The sequence below is a fragment of the Culex quinquefasciatus genome, chromosome 1 (assembly GCF_015732765.1).
Source record: "Culex quinquefasciatus strain JHB chromosome 1, VPISU_Cqui_1.0_pri_paternal, whole genome shotgun sequence".
NCBI classification, from domain to species: Eukaryota; Metazoa; Arthropoda; class Insecta; order Diptera; family Culicidae; genus Culex; species Culex quinquefasciatus.
The window spans coordinates 99,683,990-99,699,313 of NC_051861.1; the positions used below are offsets into that span (position 1 = coordinate 99,683,990).

The following is a 15,324-nucleotide window of genomic DNA, read 5'->3' on the forward strand; positions in this document are numbered from 1 at the left end:
TTCTTGAGGCTTATGTCTCACAAGCAGAAGGTTCTGGGATCAAATCCCACTCGCTTCCTTTGAAATTTGAAATTAATGTTAAGTTATTCCAAGTCTGATACAAATTATACTATTTGGAACAAACAAATTTATTGACAAGATTTTTTTAAACAAAATAATGTTGAAATACATTTTTCACCGAGAATTCTTAATTAAAGTCCGCGCACTGGAACCGGTTTACCGAACAAATCAACGGGGCCGCTAGTGGTGCAGTCACAAACTAAGCAAGCCATGCCACACCTTTCATCAGTGTCAATCATAAATCAGGGTTTTCAGAAACAATTCACACCTGTCAGTACACCCTTACCAAAAATCATGATTTTTTGAGTTCCAAATCCCACTTTTCATACGAATTTTTCAGTTCAACCCATATAACCATTTTTATGGTTGTAGTACCTGAACTCAAAAAATCGTATGAAAAGTGGGATTTGGGACTCAAAAAATCATGATTTTTGGTAAGGGTGTAGGGTTTTGTACAAGTGAGAGGGAGAGAGTGACTGACTGATCTCAAAATGAGTGATTCCAACGGGTTCAAGAACGGTGGTTCCAGCGATTCCCAGAATGGGTCCCACGAGAACGGCAACCAGCACCGGAAGCCGGACGAGGAGGAAGACACGGTCTACCATCCGGACACGAGGTAAGGTTGAGGAAAACTTTTAATGAAAACATTTATTGAACTGGTGGCACAGATTTCCGAATCTTTAAAAGACGGATATAAAAAGTAACAGAGAATCGCGGACTAAGTTTCCGGAACGGCGTCTTAAGTTGGTCACCGTTGTGCTGTTTTGTCACATTTATCACATCATTAGGTTTGACAGCTAAAAAATCTGACAAACTCTTTGTTTACATTACAGTACAACCCCACTTTTTCGACTGTCAACATTTCCAAACAATCAGAAACGTCAAAACTGTCATCGTTGCGTCATAATTGCACCACCACGACGAAGTCGGACCGTCTCCCAAAGTAGATGGAAGTAACTTTAATCGTTTTGTTGCTGGTTGGTCCGGGTTCAGGTCAGACCAGCCGGCGCGGCGCGGTCGCGCTGTCAGCAAAAAAAGGACACAAAGTTGTTCATGTGTACTATATACACTTTTACTTTTGTTGAGGCTTCCTTATCTTGCCTGCTGGGGTGTGTACTTCCAGGAAGGACCGAGGCAGGAGGTGTCGAGGGTCGGTCTGTCTCCTCTGTCTTGCTGGATTTGACGTTGACACCCACGCGCGCGCCCGTTCAACGGTTTGGGTCGGCGAGGTTGAGGTTATGTCGCAGCGTGGTGCGATTGAATTTGGTCCCGGTCTTCGTGGAAGGGAGGGTTGAATTTACGTGTAACTTTAACATTATTTTTGTTGGGTGAACTTTGAACAGCTCAAAATTTAATATTTCCATTTGTATTGAAAATTTAAAACTTTCGTTCAGATTGACTAAAATCTTGCAAATCCTCAAACAATCTTTTCTCTAATATTTTTTCTTCCTGAAAGATTCTGGAGTGGAATAATGTTTCGACGTGTTCGTGCTACCTTTTCGCACGTCACTTTCTGAGGTGTCGAGAATAACGCGTTCAAATGTTTGACCTTGATTAAACAAAAAATAGAGCACGCAATCTAAACAATAACAAACACGTTTTGTTTGACTGTCTTTTATGAGTATTACGATTTTCCGAAAAATGTGAAATTTTGATGCTTTGGTGAACTTCATTATCAAATTTCGGTAAGTTTTTGCCGAATTCGATCATTTTCAGTTTTTCAAACTGTTCAGCAGTTGAAAATTCGGTAAACTTTACCGAATTCGGTAAAAAATCTAAGCATAGACTATTTAAAGACTAAACACTCCAAACGAAATTTTCCAAAAAGTATGACTCATAAAGTGTGAACCGCGGGTATTACGTTGAAAAGCATCGGCTCGCCCCTTGTATGACAGATCAACCTGGCAGCGCTGGCTTTTTCGATTCCGTTTTGTGCTGATTTACGCGCTCATCTTGTTTGTTTATGTTTTGTTTGGCAATCGAGGCAGCAGGCAGCAAATAAATCGGTTCAACAGATCGCCCACGACCTCACCATCGGATGATTGGAATCATCTCAAATCCGGTCAACTCGGTGGTCCCGATTGCCTGCGACACTCTATTCAAGGCCGGAGTTTGGGACACTAGGTGCGTGTTTGGCATTTCCACGCTGGAAATTATTCGTGCCAACACGTTCATCGGTGAGAGTGTCGACTTCGACGGGTCAACATTCCGGTCATCGAAGGTCACTCCGGCGGGATCATCATCCCAGTGCATCCCAGAGTGGTCTTCAAGCATAGGCGCTTCCACCGTTCAGCAGACGCGCAGAATGTGAATCGCTAGAAATTCGACAGCCCTCGGGATCTCACTTGGGATCCCCTTCGGACGATGGTTCATTCTAGCAATCACCGTCTTCATCCGGAACTGGTTCTGTTTAAATCAAAACAAAAACAATAACACTCCGCGAAATGTCATGTAAAAGTAAGAGCTGCCAGTTGATGAAATTTCGATCTGTCGTTTTGTGACAGTGAACCGGCCGTGCCGAGGGGTCATAAAAAGGTCATGGGTTAGAGCTAACTGTGTAGTCTTTTATTAGTCTATGATCTAAGTGTGTACGACTAAATTTAGAGAAAGAATCTGAGCAAACCATCAAAAATCAGTTTTAAGTTTTTTGAGAAAAGTGATGTTGGAGACAGTTTTAGAGCGAGTTCACACACACTACCAAACGTTTGTTTTGATAGTGTTCGTGAGCGCCGTGTAAAAAGTGACAGCTTGTCACTTTTTAGTTTGAATTTGACCAACCAACGGGGTACAAACTAAAAAAGTGCCAAACAAAAAAGTGACCAATCACCGGGGGTTGAGTGTATCTTTACACAATGTTCAATCATCACAATTCCATCCTCAATAATGCTAACGAAGTTGCATACATTACCTACCTACATTGCCCTCATCAGCAAATTTCATCAACTTGTGGTCTGCTATAGCTGTAACAATGCTCCAAAGTTAATTGAATTTGTGTGGTATATCCTTCTTGCTGGTGTAGGAGTCGGTCACTAATACTCAGTGGGTGGTTGCCGGTTTTGTGGGTGACATCCCGCAGAGAAGAAGAACGACTCCCATTTCAATGTTTAATTTATTGTTGTCAAAAAAGGGGAGAAAACCGCAAAATCGGAAAATTCGTTTTTTTGCTGCCATAACGAAGCAATGGTAGGTCATTTGAGAGGTCTAAAGTAAACCAAATCTCACTTTTTTAAGGGGTTTGACTTGGAATGCGAGTGGCAAACAGTCGAACCCCACCCCGAAACGCGGAGTTCTGGGTGAATAAATTTACCAAAATTGGCATGTTTGCGACAGAGAGAGCGGGGCTTAGAGCAATTGTTGATTCAAGGGCTAATCCACTCTTTGGGTTGGGACTGGCACAACCCACTCTCGGATGCTGGAAAACTGGGGCTCTGCATTGTTTATTTAACTTTGTGTCATATAGTAAATGGCTTCCAGAGTTTACTTTGGGGTTTAAATATACCATGATTCAAAGTACATTTTCTTTTTTTCTCTTTCGCTTTGCAGATACAATGATGGATCAGTTCGGCTTCGGAACCCCAACATCGAACTCATGGACCAGGACATTCTGTACCATCTGGCACTGGGCAGCGGCAGCCATGATCTGGTGGAGATGTTTGGCGATGTTAAGGTGAGTTGAGAATTATAAACTGTGTGGGAGCCCAATGTATGTAGATTAGTAAGGTAAGGCGAGATTTGGTATATGGCATTTTTCAGAATAGTGAAAATTTTACCATTTTCCGGGCAAATTTCACCACATTTTTTCTTTAGGGTTATTAAGCATGCCAAACTGAACCCAAATACGCTTTTAAAACCAAAATGTTTTTTTTTTGTTTTTCAATAAATCAAGTTTAATGCGTTTTTTCGGTTCAGTTGTCATGCTTAACAACCTTACAGAAAAAAAATATGATGAAATTTTCCCGAAAAATTGTCAAATTTTCACTTTTCTTACAATCGCCATATAAAATGTAGGTTTCGTGCTAACTGTTTTGACAGCTGGAAATACCCTCCTTACCTTATCTTATCTACCGTAAAACGGGGTGACTTTGATAGCCGGGGTGACTTTGATAGGTTTGCGATTTTTCCGCAAAATGAAGAGTACAATTAAAATACGTAAGGAATGGTTCAGAAACATACTGACCGTGGTAGAGAAGTGTTCAAAGTACCTCAAGAAGAACTTTTCATAAATTTTTGAAAAGTTTATAAAGTTAGTTAACTATAGTTAAGAAAATGTGGATGAAAGTCATTATTTTAAACTTCTCAAAGTGTCACGATTTTCTCAATAAACATGATTTTTAATCGGAAAACGGAATGCATTTTCGGATTCTTTGGACAATTTTCCACTAGGAGAAGGTTAAATAAGTTTGTAAATAATAAATTATATGTGTTTTTGAAACACAATTAAAAAAAAAATCTCCAAATTTATAGGCAAATTCAGTTTAACAAATATCATGTAAAATGTGAAAACTTGTGATTCGTGCTTCGAATTCAGTTTAAAATGCAATATAAATCGATAATTTTATAAACAAAACTATTTTTAACAACTTTCAGGCAAAATTCCGACTTTTTAACAATTTTACCAAAAATTTATATATATTTTGTTAAAAAGCTTATAAACTTAGTTAACTTAATGTAAACATTGATTTTTTTTCTTACAAACTATATCAACTACTTTAGTGATGGTACATTTAACGTACAAATATAGTTTGAACATCTTAAATATGATTTTAACAAGAAAAACTATGACTATCAAAGTCACCCCGGAATTCAAACCAAGAATTTTTAACGTAACTATTTTTCTAAACACTATTGAAAAAACTTTTTTTCCAAAATACTGCGTGGACTTTGTGAGGCCTACCCCAGTACATGTTTTAAAAATAATAATCTTGAGAAAAACCTTACCTGTTGGAAAATATTCTAAAAACAAATTGAAATCCTATCAAAGTCACCCCGGTTTACGGTACATATATTGGTGGGAGCCTTTCCCTCTGGCCAGAGACAATTTTTTAAAGACTATTACATTCAACCCCCGGTGGTTGGTCACTTTTTCGTTTGACACTTTTTTAGTTTGTACCCCGTTGGTTGGTCAAAGTGACGAACTGTAACCTTTTATACGGCACTCTCGCACACTATCAAAACAAACATTTGGTAGTGAGTGTGAACTCCGTTTAAAAAGGGTGTCAAACTAAAACGTGACCCCGTTCGTTTGACAACAGTTGGTGTCAAACCATCGGGGTTTGAGTGTATCACCGTTTTGGTGAAAAAATACTGCTCTTAAAAACTATCTTATATTTTTATTTACTTCTCATGAAAACTTTAATTCCCAAAATTGGTATTTTTAGATTTTCGTTTTTTTTATATTTAAGGGATTAAAATATGCAAGTTTTAAGCCGGAGAGTTATGAGTATAAAAAAATGTGGTAAAACATTCTATTTTTCCCCGAAACAACCGTTTTTAAGGAAAATAAAATTTGAAATTTTACTTAACAAAAAAACCGGTTTCCTAAAATTTGATTTTGGAGGTTTTTTAGTTTTTTTGATTTTCAAAATAATGCTCATGCACAGAAAGGAATATGTGAATTTACTCGACACGGAAAAAAATAATCACGTGTAAACTAAGTTGATGTAAATTTGAAATTCGAAGTAAACCGTTGAATCACCCGTAAAATCATGTTTTTACGTATAATTTGTTGTAAATTTACATCAAATTGCATTTAAATTTAAATGTTCAATGACGAGCAAAAGTTTTCCATCATAGATGATGTAACATTTGGAAATATTTTTGTGTGTGACTTTTCATTTTATTTATTTTTTTGCACTTCCGTCGTGAAACATTTTTCTTTTCTGTCACTCTCGAGTGACGAAACGGCCTACTTTTCTCAAACAAAAATTAACAGAATGAAAGATTAATACCTTTAAAAACCAGTGCTGAACAGTTATACTTTACAGCACTGAAATGAGCTCTGAAAAGTTGAACTTTTCAGCACTAGTATCAAAAAGCAACATTTTTCAATATGTCTTTGTTTTGAACGGTGAATTTACGTTTGACATAGAATTCCATTCAAAAAGCGTTTTTCGGAATTGCAAAATAGTAGTTTATGCAACAAGTTGCAAAAAGATGATTTTTTCAGCATGAGTCGTTTACCGAGTTGGATAAATACGACAAGTGTTGAAAAAATCAAGTTTTGCAACGAGTTGCTTACAACAGTTTTTGCAAAAACGCTTTTTGAATGGTACTTTATGTCAAGATCCATGTGTTAAAAAAAATCATCGTTCAAAACAAAAAGAAATATTGAAAAAAAATACTTTTCGAGACTAGTGCTGAAAAGTTCAATACTGGTGTTGAAATGTATAAATCTTTCATTCTGTTAATTTTGGTAGAGAAAAGTAGGCCATTTCGTGTCTCAAGAATGACAGGAAAAGCAAGTAGTTTCACGACGGAATTGCTAAAACAACATTATGGCAATCATTGAGTAAAGAAAAGTTTAACTTTTCAGCACTTGCTAAGAAAAGTAATACCGTTTGACACTGTTGACAATTTCTTTTCAATAATGAATTTCGGAATTGCAAAAAAAAAACTGTTGTATGGAACTCTTTGCAAAATTCGATTTTTTCAGCACTCGTGGTATTCATCCGATTCGACAGAGCCTCCTTGAATTAATCTATGAATCTTGTGCTGAAAAAATCATCATTTTGCAATTCGTTGCATGATTTACATTTTTTAACTTTTAAGTTGATTGCTCGTTTCATTCTTTTGAAATTTGTGATCTGTTTGAAATAAATGGTTTGTTTTTTAATGCCCAGAAATACTCTGATCTAAAATGTTTAATAAAATGTAATGTTTTTTTAGTGCGTTTTATGTAATATCAACACTTTGCATGGCAACCAAAGTTCCCAAGCTCGCTGCTTTGAATTCCACCGAATTTGAAACTCCTGTTTTTTTCCATCTGCTGATTAGATCACAAATTTCACTCGATGACTCGCCATAACAATCCTGCTGCGATCGAATTTGCATCGATTGCAAAAACGCTGACGCTGCGGACCCATAGGGTAATGGTTCCAGCATTGTTTTTTTTTGTTGGAATTGTAATTTGCTGAATTTTTATTTTATGATTATAATTCCGTAATTTTTTTTCAGAAAAAAGTACATTTTATTTATCTTTATTTTTTGAAAAAAAAAAAATCCACATTCAATTCAATAATCCGATCCACGAAACGGTCATCAATCTATTTTAAAACAGAATGCACGAGCCTTGTGTTTTGTTTAGTTTTCGCAAACTGCTATTATTCCAAGAAACCCATAACCGTTTTATCAGCTCAAGTGGGCGGACCAGACATTTGCTTTACATCGACCGTAGCCGTAGTCGGGTGCTGTCACCCGTAATTCCCGGAATTACTTGCAAGTCGTAGCCGTTACCAGACGACAGCTTCACAAGAGCAAACATAAGGAAAAGAAAGTAGAAAAGAAGGGTTATGTCACGTTTATTGATAACGAAGATGTGTGTAATCAATGACTTCTAACCCACACCCCTCCTCAGTTACGGTTACGTGACAATGACGGTGTTGCGGATCGTCGGGGTGCGGGTTCAAGTCGGGAAAATTGTGTTACAAAATCGGATTACCCCTAATTGTGCCATTTGCGCCATAAATCAATTTCCGTCCGCTCAGCTCTTTGTCCGCTACATCACTTCATGGGGACGCAAGGTGATTCACCGAAAGGTAGCGCAGGAGGCACGTCAAATTGAGTTTATCAATTTGATGGGTAAATTGTGTTTCCTTAGCCGGGCGTGCAGCCAAATTTCGTTTGAAGGTCAAATGATAGTGTTATCGTTTTTTGGGGAGCAAGACATGTTATCATTCGTGATAAACATCGGCAAGTTTCTTTTATTGAAGTTGCGATTTTTTTTGCTCGTGATTTGCTGATAACAATCTTTCGACACATTAGTTTCATCGATTGACGTAACTGTTGTTGTTTTGTTTGTTTGTTTCGGCCGGCTGCCAATAGGACGCACAGCATAGCGTCATTATTCCCCGATGTCGAATGTCGAACGTGATTAACCCGTGAGTGAGATTACCAGAGAGGGAGCATCATCTCGTGTGAGGCAGGCGAGAGAAGTTTTTTTTTCACGGCTGATAATAGTCGGAGGCTTTATTTTTAGGGCCGCAAACGATGGCGATGGCGTGACGATTGAATGGCAGCGTTTGTCAAAATAAAATAAAAAGGCGATGCACCTTGAACTTGGCGTTAACAGTACAAGATCATTTTTGAAATTTGTGATTAGTCGTGTATTAGTCGGGATTTCAACTTACTTGCTTATTTTTATTTAGATTTCGTCAAACTAAACCAACTCAGAAATGAGTTCAGCGGAATTAACCCAAAAATGAGTGAAAAATTCCTTGGTGTCTACACGCACGTTCAAAATCACTCAGTTTTTGTCAAAACCAAACCTACTCAGTGATGAGTAAATCATGCATTTGTCAGATTTGAGTACATTTTTCTCAGGATTCCACAAAAATTGAATGTAATTCATTTAGATCTGACATGTGCCCCATTCACTCATTTTTGAGGGTGAAGAAATTGTTGAACAATGGAGTTGGATTGCAGTTTGATTACTCATTTTTTTTTACTTTTGAGTGCTATTTAATTCGAATTTGACAGACTGTGAAGGCAATGATAAAAACCCGATTAAATGTAATTTCGATGAAATTCTGACAATCCCAAACGGAAAATCTAGCTAATTCCATAGAATAGAAGCACCTAACGGCCAGGTCTTTGTTCCATAAAAAATGTTATTGTGTAGATGTTTAGCCTTATCCTCACTTTTTCAACAACAAAACGTGTGCTGCACCCACTCGAACCCGTCATTGTTTTGCTATCTCTGCGCTGCTACATTTTGCATTGTGTATATGAAAACTTTTATGCTTCTGTACGGTTTCTGCCCTTTCGCCATTCACGACGTAGAAATGTGTAGAATAATCGAGGTAGGATGCATGTTTAGCCGACAGGTATTGTTTTGGTTTCGGTATCATCACTTTACCCTATCAATTTTCCTCAGATGGTAAGCAATCCACGCCTGGTGTTGTTTATAAAGGGTTCAAGTTTTCATTTTTGTTAGAGTAAATTGAAATAAATCTTCGTGTAAGTTGAGTACCTAATAAACTCTGTAACAACTTTTCAATAGGGCGAAACCCTCAGATGTAAACAAACTGAGTTTTTGTCAGAATCATATAAAGCGAACAAAACTGATTCTAAAACACCCTCCATCATCACAAAATTCCGAAAATACGTAGTTTTACAAGCAAAAACAAAGGGCTAATCAACAACATCAATCAAAACAAACCAAATTGAGTTTCCGCCCTTGTGTTTTCATCCAATCACGAGGGCGAATGTAGTGTTTTCTGCAAGTTCCGACGTATATTTAGAAACACTAATTTTTCGTTATAATTTAGTGAATTTTAACCTGACAATCCTCAAAATGGATCAAAATGTATGTTTTTGATGTCTCTGACCACAATTCCACAAAAAAACACAGATTTGTATGATCCTAAATACATAACTTTTTAATTTCAATTATTGTAGTATCGGATCTGGTCTGGATTCACAATCTAGCTGTGAAGGTCCATAATTTACCGGTTCTTGGGACATCCGGGGATTCTGGGTCGAGCAGTTGCAGGACAAAAAGTTAGTGTAGGGAGGTTTAGGAGGAATGCCGTACAAAATCATCGCCTCCGTAACCATCGAAGCTATGCAAAGATTGAGAAGGCCGGATGGTGTCTCCCACTTCCGGCGGGGACACCCTAAGGAACGTCACTTAAATATAGACCACATCGTCAAACCAACTTGCTACTTACGGTGTATCCTAGCTCAACGAGTCTTGGCCTGAATCGGACTCCTTATGAAGGCTTTCTAGACCAATTTTTTATCACTGAGGTTGCAAATATCACTGTATTATCACTGACTGTAACGTTTCACAATGATAACATAGTTGTTTCACCACTTTTTTCTTTAAAAACCCGAAAAATGAACAAAAAACAAAAGGGCGAATCTGTTGTTTACTTTTGCTTTGTGGCGTAACCTGACGGGCTAAACCGTTGTTTTGGTTGAGTGGGTGGCGAATACGGTGGGGCGAAAATGGAGGCACGCTCTTCAAAAAGGCGTAATTTGTTTTTCTCATTTTTTAATAGCAAAACACCTTAATTAATTTCAAACTGCTCTCTGTGATGAAATTATTGCTTTTTTCTATTACGTTTTGAAAAAAATGATGGTTTTCATGCTTTTTTGTGAAAATAGGAATTGATCGGAGTTGCAAAATTTTGAATGTTGATTTTCTCGAAACGGCAGGATCGTAGGTTTCGCCCTTTTGAAATGTTGTTACTGAACTATAGCATAAGGCTTTCTAGGCCCAGTGAAAAAAATATAATTTAACTCAAAAATGACGAACTCCTCGTCATAGTGTCCTGATGCAAACAATGATCGAGCTGTAGCTGTCACAGCCCTGCGAAGTATGTTGGCTGACATATCGGGCAGTCAGTCAAATAAACCAGCTAGAAGTCGCTTGACAAAAAAAAAATTGCTAGAAAGAGATAGGAAACCTGATGCAAACAAACGTCCAGCTGTCATGTAAACATACTTTGAATGTGTTGGTAAATTTCTGACTAGAAAGCCTTATTGTTAAAAAAACCTGGGTTCAAAGTTAACTTAATTATTCAATTTTTTTCACACCATTTTAGGAAACCCTCTAAGACAACATTTTACTGAAAAATTCTGATAAAAAATCGATTGATCAGAAATTTGGCTCGTTTTTGAGCAAAAATGACAGCTCTTGATGCCACAATACACGCTTCTTTTAACATAGCAATTTTGGGTATTTATTATGCCGGCCATATTTTTGACAGTGGGTTTTAAGGCATATCATGTTTCTCTAGCAAGACATTGTGAAGTGTAAACAAAGAGTCTATCCTGCTCGTTCCTAACATAAACATCAACTGACGTGAGCAGGATAGACTCTTTGTTTACACTTCGGCTTCGGCCCTTTTACATTGTTTTGCTTGTTTTAATGGTTCAAGAGACATCAATTAATGTTTGCGTTTTCCCCTTTTTCCGACAGTTTGTCTGCATGGGCGGCACCCCGAAGCGCATGGAGAACTTTGCACACTTCATCATGGACGAGATCGGCTACAAGCTGCCCGCCGGAACCCAGCTGCAGGACATCAGCGCGTTCTCGTACCGGTACTCGATGTACAAGGTTCGCTTCAAATGACCCAAATATCTAGCAAATACCCAATGTTAACAATTCTCTTCAAAGGTCGGTCCAGTGCTGTCCATCAGCCACGGCATGGGCGTGCCCTCGCTCGGTATTTTGCTGCACGAGATGATCAAGCTGATGTACCACGCCAAGTGCAAGAACCCGATCTTCATGCGGATCGGAACGTGCGGCGGAATCGGCGTCGAGGGCGGCACCGTCGTCATCACCGAGGACGCCGTCGACGGGCTGCTGCGGAGTACCCACGAGCTGGTGAGTGTTACTTAGTTTAGTGTTCGGGATCTGGGCTGTCTTCGTTTCAGCGTGTACTGATGGTTTTACAGCACGCTCGCGATGACAGTTTTGTACACGGTCCACTAAGTTTAGACCATTTATTTTTCAAAATTACCTGACGAATTTTTTGTTTCATTTTTCAGGCTGTCCTGGGTAAAATTGTCCACCGTCCAGCTATTCTAGACAAACGACTAGTGCGGGAGCTGAAATCGCTTGCCTCACAGGATGACCCATACGACACGATCGTCGGCAAGACCATGTGCACATCGGACTTTTACGAAGGTAAGCGGTTTAAAAGTTTGAAAAAGTTCTCGTGAATTGTACGCCCAACTTCCCTTTTAGGCCAAGGTCGCCTGGACGGTGCGTTCTGCGAGTTTAGCGAGACGGAAAAGATGGAGTACCTCGAGAAGCTGCACGACTTTGGCGTCGTGAACATCGAGATGGAGTGCACCATCTTCGCGGCGCTCACGCACTACGCCGGCATCAAGGCGGCGATCGTGTGCGTCACGCTGCTGGACCGGCTCAAGGGTGATCAGGTGATGTCGCCGAAGGAGGTCATGAACGAGTGGCAGCAGCGGCCGCAGATTCTCGTGTCGCGGTTGATCCGCAAACACCTGGCCCAGGCCGGCCACCTCAAAGCGCTTGCGTCCCTGCCCAGTGCGATCAAGTCGCCGCGGCGTTTCAAGCTGGTCCAGCAGGAGTCGGAAGCGCACGAGTAAGCGTGAAGGGGCAGACGACTTCCACACAGACAAGCAAGTATATTTACACAAACTCATATAAAATTAACAAAAATTGCCTGGCCGTGCCATGGCGCAAGCTTTGGCCTGGTGTTCGTTACTTAGAAGAAACAAAAAGACAAGTTTTCGTCGGGATACGAAGCAGTAGATTAGGTGTGAGGGCAACACCCCTCCACCCTCCCGCTGAATGCACATTCCAGTTAGCAAACATTCGTTCTAACCTAAAAAATAATTGCGGCCTGGCAAATATCGAACCGGGAAGAAAGCAGAAGGTATCGTGATATTGCAAGCTTAGCCTAACTAGAACAATATTTCACCGTAAATGAATCGATGGTTGGTTTATTTTGACTTACGTTCAATAAATGACGTTTTCAACCATAAATGCGTTGTAACCCCACTGAAAAAAATAATGGTGAAATGTATTCTAACTAAGATGTCTGGTTTCGCGTAAGAGTGTTGCGATGTAAACAAAGTGATGGGGAGCGTTCTTTTATTACGTAACGCGAAAAATCGGACTTTTAGACCCCCTCCCCCCCCTCGTAACAAAATTTCCATACAAATTTTAAAAAAATTGTATGGAGCGTAACACGGCCTCCGACCCCCTCCCCCTTCTGCGTTACGTAATAAAAGAACGATCCCATGTCACTGTTTTATCATACACTCTGTCAGGAATTATGCATTTTGGGTTATAACAACTTCTAAAATACTTTTTTTAGTGGGTTTAAAAACTTCTATCAATTGAGTCATTTTTCCTAACCAATAGAAGAGTAAAAACCAACGATTTTGTTTTAAACAAAAAGTAAAGGATTCACATTTTTCGTTTGCATCTTGGAAGTCATTGTTCAAAATTGATCTGGTTAAACTTCTTTAGAAAATGAAAAAGAAAACATCAATATCTAATGAAAACGACAATATGCGCCCAGCAAACTGTGTACGGCAAGCCTGTTTCGAAGGTTCCGAAACGATTCTTTATTTTGCGTGCGCAGAGAACTAAAACCGGCTAGGAACAGTTTCATGAAGTAAAAAAAATCGTTTTAAAAACGTTTTATCGAATAGACAACGAGAAAAGCAAATGTGACCCGCTAGATTTTGAGAATGTTTTTTCCATTCGTTCGTTTTGAATCGTTACTACTAAGCGTTATTTGGTAGTTGTATTATTATATATCCTCCAATTGATACACACCGTATATTAGCGTTAATTGAGCAACTAAAGTTGCTGTAATGTTAAGCGTCGAAAACTAAAACAAATGAAAAATTACAAAAAAAAACAACTTCAAATTGTCTTTTTTAGTTAAGCGTTCTAATCATATAGTTGTCAAAACAGCAATGGAAGGCTCTAAAAATGCATTTAAAAATTTAGATGAGTGAACTAAAAGTCATATCATTTTGTTTAAAATCATTTTCAAAATATAACCCAAACTATGGAAGCTCTTTCTTTTCGAAATTATTTTTGAATAACCAACACCACTATTGGATGTTAAACACAGAAACACTACTCACTACTCAAAAAGAAAACTATACACTATTTACTCTAATCTGTACAAATCCTAAGCTGCGTGTTGCAAACGGATGGAGAAAATCATACCAGTAAATGTCTCTTACACTCACTAAAGTAACTAAAAAATAATCATCCTCACTATACTCACCAGGATATTCGGAACGTAAAGAAAAACAAAACTCTCATCATACCTTGCACTCTGGTTGGCAGGCAAAATTTAAAACAATCTTTAAACAAAAATCATTCTTCCTTCCGACGGAAAGGGGCAAAACATATTCAAACTATAGTAGCGACAGAACAGAGAAATGTGCGCGCAGCTTGAAGCGAAACGCGATGTGGATTGTACAAACGTCTCGTTGAACCGTGTGCGGAACTTGTGCGTCATCTTATTATTAAATTAAAATATATACCTATTGAATGATTTGATGCAAAACTTCTATTTGAAGAAAAGTGGCCGTGTTTTTACTTGATTCTGAAGCAATCCGAAACTCCGTTGTTCTTCCTTTATTTATTTTTCAGAGTGGTAATGGTTTCTAAACTATTAAAAATTAGGTCAGATCTGCCTTTGTTCTTCGTAAAACTTTACTTGTTTTGAGTTTATCTCCATGATGTTTTTCGTATTTTGGTTTGCTCTTCATTTTGTATCTTTAGATGTTCTAATAATTTCATGCCTTTCTTACAAACTTCAACGGCTACATTTTGCCTATTTAATGTTAATAAAATAGGGGTTTAGAGCCCATTGTAAATTTTATTTCCGCATAACTAAATTTAAAATTTTGCAGGTGAACACTAAAAATTCGGTTGAGATTTGAAGTAGACAAAAAAATATTAAATTAACATATTTTATCTACTTTCGACTTTGGATTATAAATAAGGAGACTGGTCGATATAAATTTGATTTATCCAAACAGACACGAGTTTGCCGTATCCAAACGAGGTCCCTACTTTACTTTCTACAAGAAGGCGAAAAAAAGTCCTAGTGATAAAATATAATTTAATTCCAAAATGACAAACAGTGTCACAGTGTCCTGATGCAAACAAAGATCGAGCTCGCTATCGAGAAATTAAAAGTGCAACATGGAGTTAAACTTTCTGTCAAGCTTCTGTGAAGTTTTCCATGATTGCTGGAAAAGTTTCACTCCATGTCACCGGCTCACATCTCTCTTTTTAATTTCTCGATATAAGTCGCATGACGAACAACTTTTGCGAGAAAAGGTAAGCAGATTCCAATGCAAACAAAACAACTTCTTTGAAGATAAAATAAAAATTAGATATCAAAAATATTTCTGCATTCCTGTTCCTGAGGGGAACACCCGTGAAGAGTATCAGGGCCGGCATTTACAAAGATTCAGTGACAGTTTATTAATCAACTTAATGCTAACATGTTAAGGTTAATGTTAACATATTAGTGCGCTGACCACGGGGACGCGCTGTCTTGTTTTTGCATGCTCATTTTC

General features: G+C 38.3%; 1 protein-coding gene across 12 annotated transcripts in view; it reads left to right on the top strand.

Moving 5' to 3' along the window:
• The window catches only part of LOC6049034 (uridine phosphorylase 1), a 43,664-nt gene extending 30,913 nt beyond the window's left edge, over positions 1-12,751 (top strand). For 8 of the 12 annotated variants that reach the window (XM_038248196.1, XM_038248197.1, XM_038248195.1 and 5 more), the window contains 5 exons: positions 3,604-3,727; positions 11,204-11,341; positions 11,402-11,611; positions 11,776-11,914; positions 11,975-12,751. In XM_038248196.1, coding sequence (XP_038104124.1) covers positions 3,604-3,727; positions 11,204-11,341; positions 11,402-11,611; positions 11,776-11,914; positions 11,975-12,351 — 988 coding nt within the window. In that variant the 3' untranslated portion in view covers positions 12,352-12,751. Of the gene's footprint in view, positions 1-306; positions 335-499; positions 677-3,603; positions 3,728-11,203; positions 11,342-11,401; positions 11,612-11,775; positions 11,915-11,974 lie in introns of all 12 variants that reach the window. The other 4 variants (XM_038248190.1, XM_038248192.1, XM_038248193.1 and 1 more) reach the window with 4 other exon arrangements.
• The last annotated feature ends 2,573 nt before the right edge of the window (positions 12,752-15,324 follow it).